The sequence below is a fragment of the Python bivittatus genome, unplaced genomic scaffold, assembly GCF_059951505.1.
Source record: "Python bivittatus isolate LINGU-HERP-01145 unplaced genomic scaffold, Pbiv_v1 ctg000850_np1212, whole genome shotgun sequence".
Lineage (NCBI taxonomy): Eukaryota > Metazoa > Chordata > Lepidosauria > Squamata > Pythonidae > Python > Python bivittatus.
Window position 1 is genome coordinate 40,958,671 of NW_028277112.1, and position 18,758 is coordinate 40,977,428.

At 38.0% G+C, this 18,758-nt stretch overlaps 1 protein-coding gene across 2 annotated transcripts in view; it reads left to right on the forward strand.

Annotated features, from left to right (window-relative positions):
- Window positions 1-18,758, forward strand: part of PTAR1 (protein prenyltransferase alpha subunit repeat containing 1) — a 36,888-nt gene that overhangs the window by 3,537 nt on the left and 14,593 nt on the right. Inside the window, exons 2-4 of one of the 2 annotated variants that reach the window (XM_007435220.3) lie at window positions 5,097-5,266; window positions 11,400-11,466; window positions 17,625-17,729. In XM_007435220.3, coding sequence (XP_007435282.1) covers window positions 5,097-5,266; window positions 11,400-11,466; window positions 17,625-17,729 — 342 coding nt within the window. The remainder of the gene's footprint in view (window positions 1-5,096; window positions 5,267-11,399; window positions 11,467-17,624; window positions 17,730-18,758) is intronic. The other variant, XM_088129925.1, reaches the window with a different exon arrangement.

The following is an 18,758-nucleotide window of genomic DNA, read 5'->3' on the forward strand; positions in this document are numbered from 1 at the left end:
GTGGGTGACATTATCAGGAATTCATAGTTCCATTTCTGACTAAAATAGAATAAAATTACTTTGGCTTGTTATATTATGTTTATTGCCCCTAAGCCTGTCAGAGATATTTTGAATCCTTTTCATAAAATATGTTACGGAGTGATGAGATTGCTATATACATAATAATTAAGTATATATGTTTAAATTAAATATTATATCCAGTGGAGTTTCTCATTGGAAAGAAAAACAAAGATGTTTCCAGTCCTTGAAGCACTGGAAATACTTACCTTTTTCTGTTCAGTCACTGCCCTATGTGTTTGCTAATTGCTTCTGCAGAACTATATTAATTCTTGTGTTAAGAGAGCTAAATAAGCTTCATTGTGTGGAATATATATGTGTGTATGGAACTTTTGGGGCGTACATACATACCCATCACACTGTTCCCAATCAGAATATGTAGTAGAGAAACAGTAAGAAATAGCATACCAGAAAATTAAAGGCATGAGATAAGAAAAAGGAGCATAATTTAGTTTATACCAACCTCTCCATACTTTTCTGTCCTGGCAAATCATCCTTGTTTCTGGCATGTTTGCACATTGCCTTTTGTACTTTAAAGAACAGCTCTCTCTTTTTCATCAAATTCACTTAGCCATAATTTTGTTAGCCTTCCCCTTCCTCTTAACATATTCAGTCTTCCTTAATATATTCATATATTCATTCCTTCTTTATGTGCTATATATGACTAAACCACCTCAACATATTTCTTTTCATGCCAGTTACTCAGTATTGTATTCAGTTCATATTCATTCAACTTCCATTTGCCCAGTCTCTTCCAGCTTCTTTAGTGACCTATTCCTTCTGTATTCAGTTGTCTTTTATGTTTCTTCTGATATAGGTAATCCTTTTCCTTGTTTAAGTAGGCTGAAGCATGCAATCATTTTCACTTGTTTCAACATGCATTTCTTTAGTAAACTTTCTACCAAAGTACACAAATTTCCTCCCTCTATAAGCAAACCACATCTACCTTTCTTCATTTGCATCATACAGAAAGTCCTACAGAAAACGATTGCTTTAAGTTATTGCTGCTAAAGGTGGTTCTATAAGCTATTGAATCATAAGGCATACTTAGTTTTTCACACATGGCTTCTCCATTTTGGCTTTATTTTTGTAAAATAAATGATGACATGGTGTAATATGCCATGTGTTGTTGTTCATCTGAGGTTGTATTTACCTGTTTTTGAGAACTGCTAAGGACTAGATGATTTTTATTATGTCCTGATACATAAAACCATAGAACTCAAAGAGGGTGTACTTTCTTTTTCACACGACAGTATATACTTGCAGCCTTACAGTTGTTCAGTGTTCTCATGATACTTACGAGTTTTCAGCATTTTTTCTTGCATCCTAACTTTTCTAGCATTTGCTTTGTATACTCTTACACATATCACTGTCATTCCTATGCAAATAACTACAATACTCTTGTTATTTTTTCACTTTAATTTCATCCCAAATCATTTCATCATTTCATCATTTTTATTATTTTATTTTTTATTTTATTCCATTCTCTCTGCTGGCAGTGCCTTGTTTAGACCATTTCACCCACTTTTAAAACAAAATTGCTTTGCATTTTTACTGCCTCTTTTAATCTTAACTGTTGCTTACGCTCTCTGACTACATTCTTAGTAAATATCTTTTTCTCTATGTGCACATTATACAATATCTTTCAACATTTTTGCAGCAATCATTCTCCATTTCATCATTCCACCAAACATTTCTTCACATACCTCCCATTAGCATTGTCCCCTCACTTCTATGGCATAGTGTGTTATTTAATATCTTTTGGTCCTTTTTAAATGGTATTCTGCTATTTCAAAATATGATCTTTGGTCAAAATGAATCTCAGTTCTCTACATTTTAATATCAGTTAACAGTATTTTGTGTGTGGTGTGAGTGTAAATGCTTAATGGTATAACTGCTATCATTTCAGTTTTATTTTATGGACCTTTCATTTAGAAAAAGAGCCCAAATGAATGTTTACATTTCTTCTGAAATCAGTTTCCAGACATTAATACATTTATGAATGCAAAGTATTTTTTGTGCACTTGAGTTTCTGTGCTGCCATTTATAAGATGTTTCAGTGGCTCCTTGTGGTAATTTGTGGACTTGCCACTCATTCATAGACTCAGTACTTTCTTCCACATCACCGTTATTCTCAGAAAGATGCAGCTGATGTGTATTTTGGGGAGAGGGTCATCAATAACTAAAATGGAATATGCTGCAACAATATTATTTCAGTATTGCTAAACAGTATTACTGTACTACTGCTGTACAGTAGTAAGTTCTTCAACTCTTCTCATTTGTTTTACAATAACACTATTGTGGTTTGGAAGAAACAATATAGTATCGTAGCTAGGAAAGTAGGAAAAAATCCTGCCTTTTGGAACATCATCCCCTGGAGATTAGATTGGTCCTGATACTACTGGCTTTCCGTAAGGCCTTGAAAACCTGGTTTTGCTGTCGGCCATCAGGACCTGGATGTGTGGTAGGGCCTGAACAGCTGCTGTGTTGATGATTGTTGATGGGTTTTCATATACTTCAGCTGTGGATTGTGTTGTACAGTATGTTTTTTTGTATGGTTTTTTCTATTGTTTGGTTTTTATACTGTTTTTTAATTGCTATGAGCTGCCCAAAGTCACATATTTGAGAAGGACAGCTATATAAATTGAAATAATGAATACATGTACAGTATACTCGTGGATAAGCTGACCCTTGAATTTTTAACCAAAATACCATGAAAAATGTGCTGCCTGCAGATAAGCCGACTCTTGAAATTTTCGTATGTTTTAATTTTCACAATTGGGTTATCTGTGGGTTGCACATTTTTCATGGTATTTTGGTTAAAAATGTGTGGGTTGGCTTATCCACAGATGGGCTTATACAAGATATATGGGTACTTTAAAAAAACTGAGGGAAAAACCTACTGTATACAGGTAGTCCTCGACTTATGATCACAGTTGGGACTGGAATTTCCATCTCTATGTGATGCAGTTGTAAAGCAAGATGTCACATGACCACGTCACTTAGCGACTGCAGTTCTGGCAGTCCCCGTTGCTGTTGTTAACTGAGAATTGAGGGTTAAGCAAGTACCACCCCAATCCAAGCCATTCTGGGCTTGGTCACTCCCAGCCCCAAGCCTCAGTAAGGTAAAGGACTGCCTCCAACTCCCCCCACTGACCTATCTCCCCTAATCTCTGCCCTTCTGGCAACCCTGCACCCTGACTTGTGGGGCTGCAAGCAGCCCCAGAACCACATAGCTTTGGGGCTGCTTGCCACACTCCAGGAAGCCGCAGCCGCTCCAGCCCAGTCCCAATAGTAGTTGCCCCTGCCGCCCTGCACTCTGACTCCTGCTCCCCTGTGCTCCGTTGCCCCAGCTGATCTTTGCTGTCTTCTTGCTCCAAAGCTTCTAGAGCATGGTGTGCCAAAATGCCCCTTTACAAAAAGCCCCTGGGTGGGGCTGGTCTGGGCTTTTGCTTTGCGCTACAAAAAGAAGTACCCCCTTCTTCCCTCCCTTTCCTTTTTTTTTTCCTTCCCCTGTGGGTAGACCAGGCCTTTGTGGCCCTCTGATCCTGTCCCTTCCATTTTCCATGTGTAGACCAGTCCTCCTTCTCAGGAAGACAAGTTAGACCAGTCCTGCTTTCAGTGACCAGGTAGACTAGGCCAGCCTTAGCCCTCCAGAGCTAAAGCTTTTTGGTGCACCACCAAAAAAAAAAAAAAAAAGCCAAAAGCAGCACCTGAGCAACAGCATGCCAAAACACCCCTTTGCAGAAACCTCCTGGGCGGGGAGGGGCTGGACTTTTTCTTTTTTTTTTGCAGCACAAAGCAAAGCCCAGCTCAGTCCCACCCAGGAACTTTTTGCGAGGGAGTGTTTTGGTGTGCTGTACTCCAGGAGCTTTTTGCAAAGGGGCTTTTTGGAGCAAGAAGATGGCGAAGGTCAGCTGGGGTGGCAGAATGCAAGGTGACAGGAGGCCAAGAGGGCATAGATGGAGAAGATAGGCAGGTGGGGGGAGTGGAAGTGGCCCTGCAGTCGTAAGTGCGGGCAGGCTGCCGAGTGCCCAGATTTTGATCATGTGACCATGGGGGTACTGCAGCGGCTGTAACTTCAGGCAGCAGTAGTAAGTCACTTTTTTCAGTGTATTTGTAACTTTGAACAGTCGCTGAACGAACGGTTGTAAGTCAGGGACTACCTGTGTACTTGCAGATAAGCTTATCCATAGATAAGTCAAACCCAATTTTTGGGGTGTATTTTGGCACCTAAAATTCTTGGCTTATCCACAAGTATATACAGTAAATAAAAATTCAGATTCCCTGTTGCCAATTTATTGAGTGGGTCTCAGCAAATACAGAGGTACCTCGGGTTACGAATGCCTCTCCTTACGAACTTTTCGGGTTGCGACCAGCTCCGGCCGCAAAAATTTACCTCGGTTTGCGAACTCCGCCTCAGGGTACGAACCGGATCCGCGGCCATTTTCCGCTGTGACACGTGGTCCGCAGCCATTTTCCGCCCGTGCCACGTGGTCCGCGGCCATTTTCCGCCTGTGCCACATGGTCCGTGGCCATTTTTCTGCCCGTGCCACATGGTCCGCGGGTGTTTTTCTGCCCTGCCGCGCAGTCCGCGGCCATTTTTCCGCTCGTGCCATGTGGTCCGCAGCCGTTTTTCCGCCCTGCCACGCGGTCCGCAGCCGTTTTTCCGCCCTGCCGCATGGTCCGCAGCCGTTTTTCTGCCCTTGACGCGTGGTCCGCGGACGTCGGAACGGATTAACGGTAATTACATTGAACCTTATGGGAAAATTTGCTTCGGGTTGCGAACAAATCAGGTTGCGACCAGAGTCATGGAACGGATTAAATTCGTAACCCGAGGTACCACTGTACCTGTCTCTTTGTCATAAGGAGAATCTGAGGATAAAATGAGTTAGAAATTATAAATGCCAGGTTATAGTGAGTAGATTCATGGGTTGGGTGGAGAATGAAAAAGTTTGATTCATGGAGAAAACAGCAGATTTAGCATCTGATGAAAGGAGGATATAGTTATCTAATTTTTTTATTGTTATTATTTTAAGAGATGAAATTGGATTAATCCCTTGCCCTGAAGCCAGATATAATCGAAGCCCGATAGTTCTGGTTGAAAACAAACTTGGAGTGGAAAGCTGGTGTGTCAAATTTCTTTTGCCATATGTCCATAACAAGCTCCTTCACTACAAACAAAGAAAGCAATGGCTCAACAAAGAAGGTAAGTCACTCCATAAAGTACAAAATATTGCTGTCATAAAAGCTTTTTCCAGTTCATAGATGTTCTTTCGCCCATAAATTCTGTAAAGATAAGCTAATCTTTCCCAGCTATCCTCAGAGGAATCTTTCTGAACTGTCTTCCTCTCAAGATACCCCAAATGGGTAAATACTTTCTGCTAAGCTAGCTGAAGTTAGATAATGTATGAATCCAGCGAATAGATTGATTTAGCTTCATTAAAATGAGTGACAAATTTATCTTGAGTTGTTGTGGTATATGATGCCCTTCTGAGCAACTTTTCATACTAAGGTTTTTGCCTGCTAGCTCACCCTCGATATAAACTAACTAATTTATAGAAGAATTTTCTGTGTGTCTTGATTACTACTGTAATGCCAAATCAGTAGTGCCAGAAAAAGTAGGGACAATGTGGCGGAGACAATAATTAATCTACTCACTACATGGACATCCAGCACATGTGGAGCATAAAAAGGTATGTGATTGGATGTGCATCTTGAGCATAACATGCCCACTCACTGGGGTTCATACATACTTAGTGTTTAGAGTTATGGGGGGAAAGTCTTTTCAAAATTATTACACTTAGTGCTTTGCTTTGCAAATATCTACCTTGGAATACCCTTGATATTTGCATCTTTTTTTAAAGAAGAAAACAAGGTCTACTTCTGTACTATTATTACAGTAGAACATCTTAAAGTACTGAGGCATTTTTAAAGGCTAAGGGCCCAATTCAAGATGTATTTAAATTAAACTGCTCTTAAAAATAAAGTGATGGCTAAATGTAGAAATGTAGGTCCCTAAAACTAAAGATGCTCTTAAGTCACATTCCACTCCTGGAGACTAAATCCGTGCAGTTTTCCTGACAATGTTCTTCTAGGAAGTTTGGGGATTTTTTTCTTTTATGTTATTTTCTCAATTCAGTCAACAGCCTTGGAATTTCTATATGGTCTCCCACTAAAATACTGACCAGGGCTTTTATCTTCCTTAGCTTCCAAGATCATCTAAGGTCATCCAGGTATTGCTGTTTGCTTAGGCACCTCCCCCTCCATAAAAATGGAATTCTTATTTTTGCTTCAGTGTGACAGACAGTACAGTGTTTTGGAGATGGAAAGGAAATGTGCTTCTCTAGGATGAAATGTAAAAATCATGTAGTGCAAGCTTGTTTTTCATAGATAAGCAGCGTGCTACACCCTGATTTAGAACTAGCCACAACTAGCAAAAGAAGTAACTTTTATTCCATTACCGTGTACTGCCTTTCTAATTCTGCAGTATATGCAGTATGCTATATGAGGTATAGTACATAGATGTGTTTGCACACTGTTTATATTTACATTCGTTTCCATAGGATCTTATTTTGACAGTGCAGATATGGGAAATGGGTCCTGTTGTAGGTGAAAGGCTCAAGCCCTCTGCCCTCTCCATCCAGATCCCATTCCACATTAAGGTGATTCTACTGGCATTTGGTAAAAAGCAAACACATTTGCAATAGAAAACATGATTACATGATTAATGTTACACACAGTTAAACCCTTTTTATACACTGAAATGAGTCAGTGGAATAATCTGGAGACCTTTTAGCATTTGATTGGCTCATCAGTACTCCAGGTCATACCTTGTGTAGATGATTGCTGGAAACAGTGCTGCATCTGAAGAAATAACAGTAATGATCTCATAAGTCACCTAGAATTTTAGCATTAAAAAGAGTTTGGTAAATGGGGTGGGGGGGCAGGAACCCAAAGCATTTGCTATGGACTAGCTATTAATTTATAAATAATTTTAAATACCTTGAAAATAAGATCCACTAGAATTTCCTTCTGCTACATGTGAAGATGCAGTCAGCTTCTTGAGTTTTTTGCAAAAGATCATTGAGAATATTTCTGAAAACATGTATTCATGTTACTCGGTTGGGGTATAATTGGGTACCATTAGCATATTAGTGATACCATATTAATGAAATTGATGGATGACCTCACCTAGTGATTTCATATAGTTGTTAAACAAAAGAGGAGAGGGAATTGAGCCCTGTGGCACCCACAAGTAATGAGCCAAGGGCACAATCTCTCACCCTGTTAACACCATTGAAACTGGCAACAGCAAAAGGAGGAAAACCACTGCAAAACAATGCCTTCCACTCCCAACTCCTGAAGGATACTGGGATCCACAGTACCATGAGGGAGTTGGGAGTCCTGTTGGGAGTTGGGAGTACCTATTGGGCTTGGGAGTCATCAATACCATGAGACTCCCAACTCCCAGTAGGATACTGTGATCCACAGTATCAAAAGTCACTGAGAGATCAAGGACCATTAGGATAGACACACTACCCTATCCCAGCTCTGCCACAGTCATCAACAACCACAGCGTCTCCATACTAAACTCCAGCCTGAACCCTGACTGAAAAGGGGCTAAATTTGCTTCCTTCAGGGTCTTCTGGAGCTGAAGCCTAACTACACTCTCCACCACTGGATGGAAATTGTACAGGATGATTGGGTCCAGCAATAGTCTCTTGAGGAGAGGCTGCACCACAGCCTCCTTCATGGCTGACAGAACCACCCCTCCCGTAGAGAAGCAGACACCACCACATGGGTCCAACCACAAATCACCTCCTGGGCAGCCTGAACCATCCATGTCTTCCTATTTTAATGGGTTTAATGTATTTGACTAGCCTTTTCAAGAGACAGATAATACATTTGTTGGAATTCTAGTTCCTTTTAGGATTTCATGTCAAGATGTATTGAATATACTCTTTTTTTTACTCAGCCAGAATAAAATAACAGTCCTTTGTTTAAACAGTTCTTCATTCAAGCCATTTCTCAAGAGCACAAGATAATACTGATCATACCGTTTCTAGGCCAGTCCCAAGTGAAAGGGATCTAATCAAGCTTTTTCCTTGAGATGAGGAAGATCACTTACCCAGAGAGGGAGAGAGTTGGAAGTGAGTGGGTGCTTGCCAAAAGAACTTCAATTGATTTTTATGAACCACTCATAGCAGTAGAGGAGCAAAAACAGGTTAATATATTTTGCACACCGAACAGGGCATTATGCTTTATGTAAACAACCACCCTCTCTCAAGTGTCTTTTTCTACCAAGTTGAAATATGGTAATCTAGAGAATAGAAATTTGGGAATGACCACTGTAGTGATGACTAGCAGGTGAAGATAAACTTAGAAATTCCAACCTGCCCATTTCAAGGAGAAGAAAATAAGCTGCTGACTATCTATTTCTTGTTTTAGTTTCTACTGTCAACAAGAAAGTGATAATGATGATGTCTGAGAGACTTGCTTTTTAATGCCTAATTTGTTGCTCTGAAACATTTGTCCCTGTTGGCAAGACTGTAGAAGCCTTGGCTAATAAAGAATAAAGAAGTGGCCCAAATGATACTCTCTCCTAAATTCCCTCTTCCCCTTCACAGAACCACCATCAAATTTAATGGGGAACACAGCTACAGAGAGGAAGGAATATTTCTTTCTCTCTAATGCAAATCGAGGAAATCAAGACCTGTCTTTTCAGCCTGGCTTTTAATAACATTTAATAGTTTAAATAGATTTAATTTTATATTGATTTTAATCTATGTTTAATTTAAATAGGAATGGTGGTAAATAAATTTATATATATATATATATATATATGTGTGTGTGTGTGTGTGTGTGTGTGTGTGTGTATGTATGTATGTATGTATGTATTGCTTTTTGCATGTTATTTTGATCATGCTGTTTAAACTAAAAGTGTGATATATATCACATCTTGTACTGAAAGGTAACATGCTGTTACAGGTAGTCCTTGACTTATGACCATTCATTTAGCAACCATTTGAAGTTACAACGGCACTGAAAAAAGTGACTTATGACCAGTCCTCGCACTTATGACCATCACAGCATCCCCACAGTCATATGATCAAAATTTGGGTGCTTGGCAACTGTCATTACGATGGTTGCAGCATCCATGTGATCGCCACTGGGACCTTCCCAGCTGGTTTCCAACAAGCAAAATCTATGGGGAACTGCATGCTTCACATAACGATGAATTTTCCAGTCCCTATTGTGGTCGTAAGTCAAAGACTACTTGTACTGCTGTGATATACAGGGCGTATCAAAAGTCAGGCCCCTTAGGCCAATTGAAATATGTTTTATTGGTTTTTTTCAGAGAAATTGTTACTGTACTTAGGAATGTTCAAAGGTCGCGGATCAAATGAGTAAGGAACTGTTTAGAAGAAAATCGCAACCATTTTGAACATTTAATTTATATAATAAATTTTCTAAGGGGCCTGACTTTTGGTATACCCTGTATATTTATTGCTGAGATATATATTTATTGCACCAAATAATCATTGTACAAATTGCATACGTTAATATAAAATCAGAATGGATGCTGTATTTCTCCCAGTACAGGTAGTCCTCAACTTATGACAATAGGGACAGGCAAATTCATTGTTAAGCAGTGCAGTTAAGCGAGGCATCACGTGATCATACCTGATTTTACAACATTTTTTGCAGTAGCTGTTAAGCAAATCACCATGGTTATTAAGCGAATCACCAGAGTCATTAAGTGAATCACATGGTTGTTAAGTGAATCACACAGATCCCCATTGAGTTTGCTTGTCAGAAGCTGGCTGGGAAGGTCACAAATGGCGATCACATGACCCTGGGATGCTGCAATCATCGTAAATACATGCCAGTTGCCAAGCGCCCAAATTTTGATCACATGACTGCAAGGATTCTATGACAGTCATAAGTGTGAGGACCGGTTGTTAGTCACTTTTTTCAGCGTTGTTGTAACTTCAGATGAGTAGCTAAACGAATGGTCGAGGACTACCTGTACAATAAAATTGCTTGCTGACATATGTAATAAAATCTAAATTAAAACATAAAGACTTCTTCCAGTTGAGCTCAAACCTTGTATGACTGCAGGGACACATCCATCTAACTTTCTTTAAAAATCTAAGAGTGAACCTAAAATAGACCAGTGAAGGTTATACTTGGAGCTCTGACTGACTGACTCTTGGGAAGATGGAATGGAATGGAAATGCTTTATTGAAGAATTAATCTGCAGAAATTTGTTTTGCGTAAATTTCCTTTTGCTGCGTGTCTACTGATAAGAAAAGTCATTTATTTGAAATCATCTGCTACAATTTTATTTCAGATCTATAGATTGTTTTCATACTGGCTCTCACCCAATTGCAAATTGTAATGAAGCCACAGTTATATTTGAAATTACTCAAAAGGCCATTTTTTACATTTTTATTAACTCAAGAGGGCAGCATTAATGTGCTACCTGCAGAGCAGTATTTTTTCCATTATAAAATAAAACCTGCTTTCTTTTTAACACATTTCTCTCTCTTGTTTTTGCCATTGCATCTCATAACACACCCTGTATTTCTCCATAACATGTAACCTAAACTGCATTCTGTTTGTTTTTTCCTTTTGTCACTTTCTATACCCCATAGCGTCCTTCTCTTGTCTGTTTCCGTGGCCTGCATTCTGGTCTCTCTGTTACTGTTTCCAAAGGTCTTTATGCAGTGCCATCTGTTTCCCATGCTGTGTTTTCCTTTTTCCTCCTCTTTGCTCATTTCATTCATTCTTTTTTAATTTGTTTTTAGTTTGTTGTTTCCATAGTGCACTTGCACCCCAAAGTCATTGAGTTATATAATACAAGAAAAGCTGTTCACATGGTGGGGGAATTTTAAGTTTCAACTGGACAAGAAAATAATTTTCCTTCTTCCCTTTTTAATGTGATTTTGATGAACTTTAGGCCGTTTTCATGTGAAACCAATTCTCTAATTGCAGTATTTATTATATTGCTAACATAATACCAGAAGTTTCTGCCTACGTCTAGAATGTAGAACCTTTAATCCTTCAAATATTACTGAACTCTAACTCCCAGTATCATTAACCATTTCAGATTTACTGATGCAAAATTCATGGTGCATAATTTTGGATACATTTTTCACATATCACACAACTTCACAGGGTTTGGAAGAAGGGATAAGAATCTCACCGACATTGCACAAACATAAATAACAGAGCAAGTATCACACATTAAGTATAATGCTAAAAAAACACACCATAAATGTGTTTTATCAAAATGCCTTTTGATAAAATGTTTATTCCTCTTTCTCTCCATTTAGAGTTGATAGATATCACCTGTACTTTACTGTTGCTGAACCCAGATTTCACCACTGCATGGAATGTAAGGTAAGGTTAGCCAATACAGATAGCCTAATATTTTAGGCTATGATTTCATGGACTCCTTTCTTCTCTTAAGTTCACACAAGGCTACTTACCCATATATATTATATATTGCTAACCGTATATATTATATATTAGAGTATCTTATTTCATATAAAATGAATTTTAAATAAAGTGGTGTACCCGTTCAACTGGGTGTAATAAAATGTGCATTCATATATGGCTAGTTGTGCAGTATTATATTTTATTTAGCAAACATTTTTAAAGTGCCTTTTGAACATAAAACTCTCAAAGCAATATGCAAAACAAATTGTCAGCCCTGCTAGATAGACCAGACCAGGAAATCAACTCCACACAAAGGTTAAAACTACTTTTATTGAGATTGGCTATAATAACAGAATCTTGCAAGTCTGATTGTGCTGTACCTTCTCTTCCTCCTTATACTTCAGTGAATATGAAAGGCGTCTGGCTGAGCCACTTCCAAATGTTCCTCATTGTTCTCATACATATACAAATATATGGATGCTTATCCTTTTTAGAAATTGTTATGTAAAACTGATGTTACTCAACTGTACATTGACATCCCAGATCAAACTAGATATGATTTGGAAGTGGTAGTCCTGGGACTAAAAGTCTGGATGAGTAGAAACAAGCTCAGGCCTAATCCTAGCAAGTTGGAGTTACTGTTGGTTAAACATTTTCTTGGTTCTGAGATGGTGCTAGCATTGGGATTGCTATCCCTCTGCAAGAGCAGGTCTATAACTTGGGGGTTCTCTTGGACTCATGCCTCCTACAATAGCAGGTTGAAGCTGTGACTTGGAAGCCTTGGTCCAGCTGAGGCTGGTGTGCCAGTTGTTGCCCTTTTTGGACCAGGGTGTCTTGAGGTCAGTGATTTTTGTCCTTATGACCACAAGCTTAAATTATCATTAACATGCTGTACATGGGGCTTCTTTTTGAAAATGAGTTTGGAAGCTACTGATAGTACAAAATGCAGCAGCCAAGTTGCTATTTGGTGAGAACCACTATAGTAATATGCCTATTTTCAGATAACTACATTTATTGTCAATAGCTTTCCAAGGTGATAGGTAGGTAGATGGATGGATGGACGGACGGACACATATAATCTTAAAAAGAAAATGTAAAAAAATTAAAAGTACAAACTAAAAATACAAAATAAGAAGGAAAAAAAGAAAAAAATCTTATATTTGATACTTAGTCACCGGTTTGCCAATGAATTCACTACTATAATATGAACAATACAAGATATTATTGTAAGACGTCATAGAATCTCTGCCATAGTAACACGTATTGCTGCATCCTTTGATTAGTAAAAAATGTTGCCTTTTCCAGAACAGATAGATCACACATTTCCAATAACCATTCCTTGACATCTGGAATAATGTCACTTTTCCATTTTCTTAATATAATTCTTTTAGCCACTCCCCATGTTTGATACAATTGTAATTCCTGAATCAAATTCCAAAGCTTTGGTATATAATTCAACATTACATTAACATCCTTAACATTTAAAGATTATGGGTCAGTGATCCCTCAAATTTTTTACATCTCCAGCATAAAAAATCTGATATCTGTCCTTTCAAATACATTCTTTGGGGAGTCCAATACACCCTAATTTTCTTTTTTTTATGAATCAACCTTAATATCAAATTTGTAGATACCATTTTAACGTTTTTAAGGACCTGAAGCCATTGATGGGGCTTTACTGGAAATCCCAGTTCTTTAGTCCATGTTTGAAGTATCCCAGAAATGTCCACTTTAAAAATATTCTTGAGCTTTTGATAGAGATATGTTAAAGATAAGGAGGGGATTTTCAGTAACCTGCCCGTATGAAAAGTGAACTTGGACATGAAAGCAGAACACATTAGGAACCTATTGCCCCCAGAGGTGCACCTGGTACCCTGCCTATTCTCTTTCTACATGACAATACTATTTTGTGGTCAAGATATCTCCCCTGCCAGAAAAACCATCAGGACTGCTATTTTGCTTGGCGATTTAAAAATACTTGTGAATCAATATATAAATAAATGAATGAAAAGATTGAATCTGAGTCCTGCAATGCTGACTTTTGCTAAGATACTTGTAATCAAATAACTAAATAATGGATTAAATAAATGCTTTCTCAGTGAGTCTTCAGGTTTTGATCTGTAATCTCTACTTTAAATTCTGATTGTCACTGTGAAGACAGATTCTGCATTTTCCTTTCACCTTCTGAGAGGTTATTAAGATTCATTTCTTGCTGTATTATATTTTATTTTCAGATGCAAATTATAACTAATGCAAGAGTAAAATAGTGTTTTAAGGGGTAATCATTTTTACTGAGAAATGGAGGAAATCAATGAAGACTTCCATATTATAAATCATATCTCAGTTTCATTTTCTACAGAAGTAGACTGATAGAATATATTGTACAAATGTCATTTTTTACATCTTTGTTTAATTTTAGTTTTGTAATTTTGAATGTCAGTTTTTAAATAATTTGCAAATAGTGATTAATATTATTTGTATAAGGAATAAATTATTTAACAGGAACTCTTCAACTAGCAGAAGAATTGCACAAAGGCACATCAGAAATCTTCTCTAAGTTGGGAAAGCATTTAGGAGGTTATATGACAACACTGCCAATTGTTAGTGTACATGAATCCTCTTGCTGTGTATACCTACTGCATGTAGATATTAAATAGCTGCGACTTGCCTGTTTTTTGTGGACCTGTGGCCAGATACATTCATTTCCTCATATTTATACATGGAATAGTATAGAAAATAATGATGTCTGAAGCAGCTCTAATTGGGAAAGCAGTGATTAGTTGAAAGAACAAGAGAACATTAAGAGTTCAATGAAAAAGATTTCCATTAATTTAATTTATTCTATTAGCTTATATCTAGAGTTGACATTGCCTTGCTATACAGTAGGTACCACCATACCTGCAGGCACCTCCCTTGGTGTCTCCACCTCCTCTTGTTTTGTAACTTGATTGATTTTTTTTAATTCATTCTAATGCTGCACAATTAAATGTCATCTGGGTACAAGAGGATTGTAAGAAAAGATTGTGCATGCTGTGTGTGTATTGCCTTTGAGAGGATTCTGTTACCTGCTTGGATATAACACGGTGTTTGATCTGATTTTTGGGGCCTAGTAAAAGTAAGGAATCCCTTTTGCACCCTTGTGGTAGATGACAGGGTTTCATATTGCAACAGCAAATGATAGGGTTTCCACATTTGAGGCCACTTATGCTACTTGACGAAGGAGGATGCAGATAACCTTTGCACCATGTTGTCCTGAACAACGAAAATGTTGCGTATAGGACAAAGTAAGAAGCATTGCTCCCTTCCCCATCCTTCGCTGGGTGTTTTACCCAGCATGTACCTCCCTCTGGAAGTAAATCACATTCCAGAAGAACTGGGGGGAGATAGCCCATTCTTCTTCTGATTAGGGTACTTATAGGGAAGCTCTCAATGAATTTGCTACCTTTCCTTATCAAAGAGGAAGGATGACATAAAGATAAAGTGCTGGGGTGCAGCTCGCAGTGCTGAGGAGGGGGCATGGCCACGGGCAGAAAAGTCCCCGTTGCTGGTATAAGGCATTTTACCTGATTTGTATTTGTGCTTGCAGTGATGGGAGATATATTATCTAGACTTTAGAGGAATGGTTGGTGCAATGAGTGTTTATTACTTGTTTGTCTTTGAGCCTCATCAGTTTACCAACTGAAACTACAACAACAAACATAATAATTTATTAATCAGTATTGGAGCAGAAAACTGAGGTTCAAAAGAACCCCACTTAGACCCCACTTCCGTTCTACTGCAGGTTTACTTCTGAGAAATAAATGTTTTATGACCAAACACACTCATCATAATAGTTACTTTGTCAGTTAGCAAGTTATCTACATTCTACCACAAAACAACCACAATACAATTTCAAAATTCTAAATGTCTTCACCAGATCAAAAAATACTTGAATACATGCTTCCCAATAGAAGGCTCACAGTCCTTAATGCTTTTTTGTGGAAAGAATTGAATAACCAAAGAGGATTATAAATGGAAGATATGTTCATCTTTAACCCCTATAGATAATGGAAACATAATTGCAAGATATTTGTACATTTGGAAGCCCTGGTGCTTTTTCTCAAAATTAAGATATATGTACTGAAAGACTAGGTTTGATGCAATTTGCTTACAAAAGCTGGGGAGAACTTGTCAGTTTTATTTTGCTACAAGAAAAGGAGATCAGGATTACATTTATCATTGTACATCTCCAGTAGTCTTTTGTATTTCTTTTGGGAACAAGTGTCCTTGCCAAACACTTGTTTTCTTAAAGAACAAAAACAAAAAGATCACTATCTGCACAGCATAACCTATGTTATGATAGATTTTAGTGGACAACTGTGGGTCACTGCCTGGATGTATGGTTGATTAGCCTCACCACAAGTAACTGTGAATCATATCACAAGGGCCTGCACATCCCTTCAACTGATCCAGGATCTGAGAAGAGTTGGAGCTGTGCCTAATTTGATGGGGGGGTTGGAAGGAGGGAAGGAGGGAGGGAGAGTTGAAATAGCCCTGTGGATTATTTAAATGATCTCAACAACTGAAAAATGGGTGAAGGAAAGCAGAAGATGGAATATAAAGAAACAGTTGGCTGGACAAAGTATTATGAAAAGGAAAATTCAGGAAGCCAAAGATGAAAGTGAAATAAAGGGGTCAAAGAAAATGGAAGAGTAAGGAAGGGGAGGGGAGGTTAAGGGTAAGAGGCATAGGTAGGCACTTATTTGCCCAATAAAGAGGTTCTAAAACAGAAATGCTGAATTCAGTGTGGATTCATTCAATGAGGCATGTCAGACTTCTCTATCCTAAAAAAATGAATTTCATTAGTGGTAGAAAAAGCCTGGTCGGTGACCAATAGCATTTATCTGAAATGGGAGCCAAATTAACCAAAGAAACACACGAAGGAGATGGCTTTCTTCTTGTGAGTTCCCCCTTCCTACTTGCATTCTTAACAGTTAGTCGTTGTCAAATGTCTTCATTGTAGACCCTGAATAAAATATTGTATCAAGTACACATTTTGGCTCTGGGTTTAAGAGTGAAAAAGATTTTGATGTACCTTTCCTGTAGAGGGAGCTCTTTGTCCAGCACAGATATCCATTTCATCGCTAGCAGTTGTTAATTGATGGTTTATTTTTATTGTATTGTTGTGAAGCACTTCTTGCATATTAATTGCAATTTTCATTTCGAAATCTGCCAAGTTTATTAATTTATAAATACATAACTTATTATTTAGAAATACATAACTTTTAACAAAGCATGTAAAAAGATGTTTTGATTGTATGGGCAGGAAAGCCTAATCGGCATGAAAATGTATGGATCAATATTAGCAGCAATTCTTGCTGTGAAGACAGTGCAGTCGTCTTGCAATGTAATTGAATTCTGTGCTTTGGCTACATCTGGCGTAGTTCAAAGCAATAATGCTTAGTGTCAGGACTACCTAAATGGCATCTCAAACGCATGAAGTCATGCATTCTGTTCAAGTTTCATACACACACAAAGCAGACTTAATGGAGTACAGTGTCAAAAGAAGCAGATAGGGAGGGAAGTATGAAATGAGCCAGGTCAATCCAATAAGGTTTTTCAGCTAGGATTTCTGTGAATGGGAAATCAGAAATGTAGACAGGTTTAACAACTTTATTAAAGACAGGTTTCATCCTGAATACCATCAGCCCGAGCACAGCTGGCCCCGATGAAGCCTCTCTTCAGGTTATTCATGGGTAGCCCTTCCTGTTCCAGCTGTCTCTTGGCATAACAGAGCACTTCTATGCCTCTTTCTCTTTGGATACTCTCTCTTTAGATCCCCACATTCTTGAGGGCTGGGTAGAGGGGACTTCTGTTCTGGGTCAGCATCTGCTGAGTCCAGGGTTGGAACAGTGACCCTGGCTGCTGGCTTGGCTTCTGCTTCTGGAGATGCATCTTCCTCATCTGATAAAGACTCTTGAGGCCAGCTCTCTTAGTTTTGCGGCTCTAATATTATAAATCGGATGCTTTTTATTAATGTTTAAATATGTATGCAGTGGGTACCATGTATCGTTAATTTTATTAGGAAGCAAGTGCTCTGCAGATTATCTTTAGTAGCTATGTCTTGATTTTTGTTTCAGGAAAGAATTGATATTGTCTGGCACTTTAAACCCAATTAAAGACTTACATCTTGGAAAATTGGCACTAACCAAGTTTCCAAAAAGTCCAGAAACATGGATTCATAGGTTTGTGGTTTTACTTCTTATACTGAAATACACATTTGTGTTATCTCTGTGAGATCGGAGGCAGATGTCACCTGAAAACAAAGGGAAGAATCAGGCAGGTCTTTGCTGTAGGGTATTTGTGTGTGTGCATGTATGTGAGTGTGTACGTGAGTGTGTACGCATACACATACTTCCAGTATGTATGTATCTCTGAGTTGTCTGCAACTACCCAGTAAACTAATCTTGTAATCATAGCTCTTATCAAAAACAAATTCTGAATTTTGAAGTAGGAAAAAAGAAGAAAATTAAAGACAGGAAATTATTAAGGAAGTAGTTAGCAAGATCATAAAATGTCATAATACTGTTAAGTTAATCCAAGGAATGGCCACACTTAGATTACATTATATGATTCTCATCTCCAATCTCAAAAAATATACCCTGGATATTGAAATGGTACAGAAAAGGGTTAACAAGTTTGGTGATTTTTTTATTTAGCTAAAGAAAGAACATAATAAGTTCACGTCAGTTTGTTTAATAGTGTGGAAAAAAAATGGATGGACAATATACCTTAGGTCAGAGATTTAGATTCTGGTTTATTTCCATTATATACAAGAACTGTTAACCTGTAAACAGCTCCTGTGAAATAAATCAGGAAGCCATAGTTACCCATCATAGCTCAACCAAGAACAAGCCAGCATTTGGTATTTAGTTTTAAATAAATATTTGCTTTGCTACTCATATGAAGTAAGTTTGAAACAAAGGAGTTATACTTCTGTACATGGCTTGTTCAGTCATGACATCCTAAGCTAGGGACTGAGTATGTGCATGGCCAGCATTCAAGACCTATTCCAGTGTAGTTTTTTTAAAGGATTTGTTGTCATAAAATAGGAGCTATTGATTGAAACAATTACCAGAAGCATTTCACTATCTTAAGTAGTATTTTAGAGTATAAGTGAACTTCTCTTCAAATATCCTTATATGCTGCTTTGAGAACTAATTTAATGATATAATGAATAAAAATGTTTTCATTTTCTTAAATTGGATTTTGCA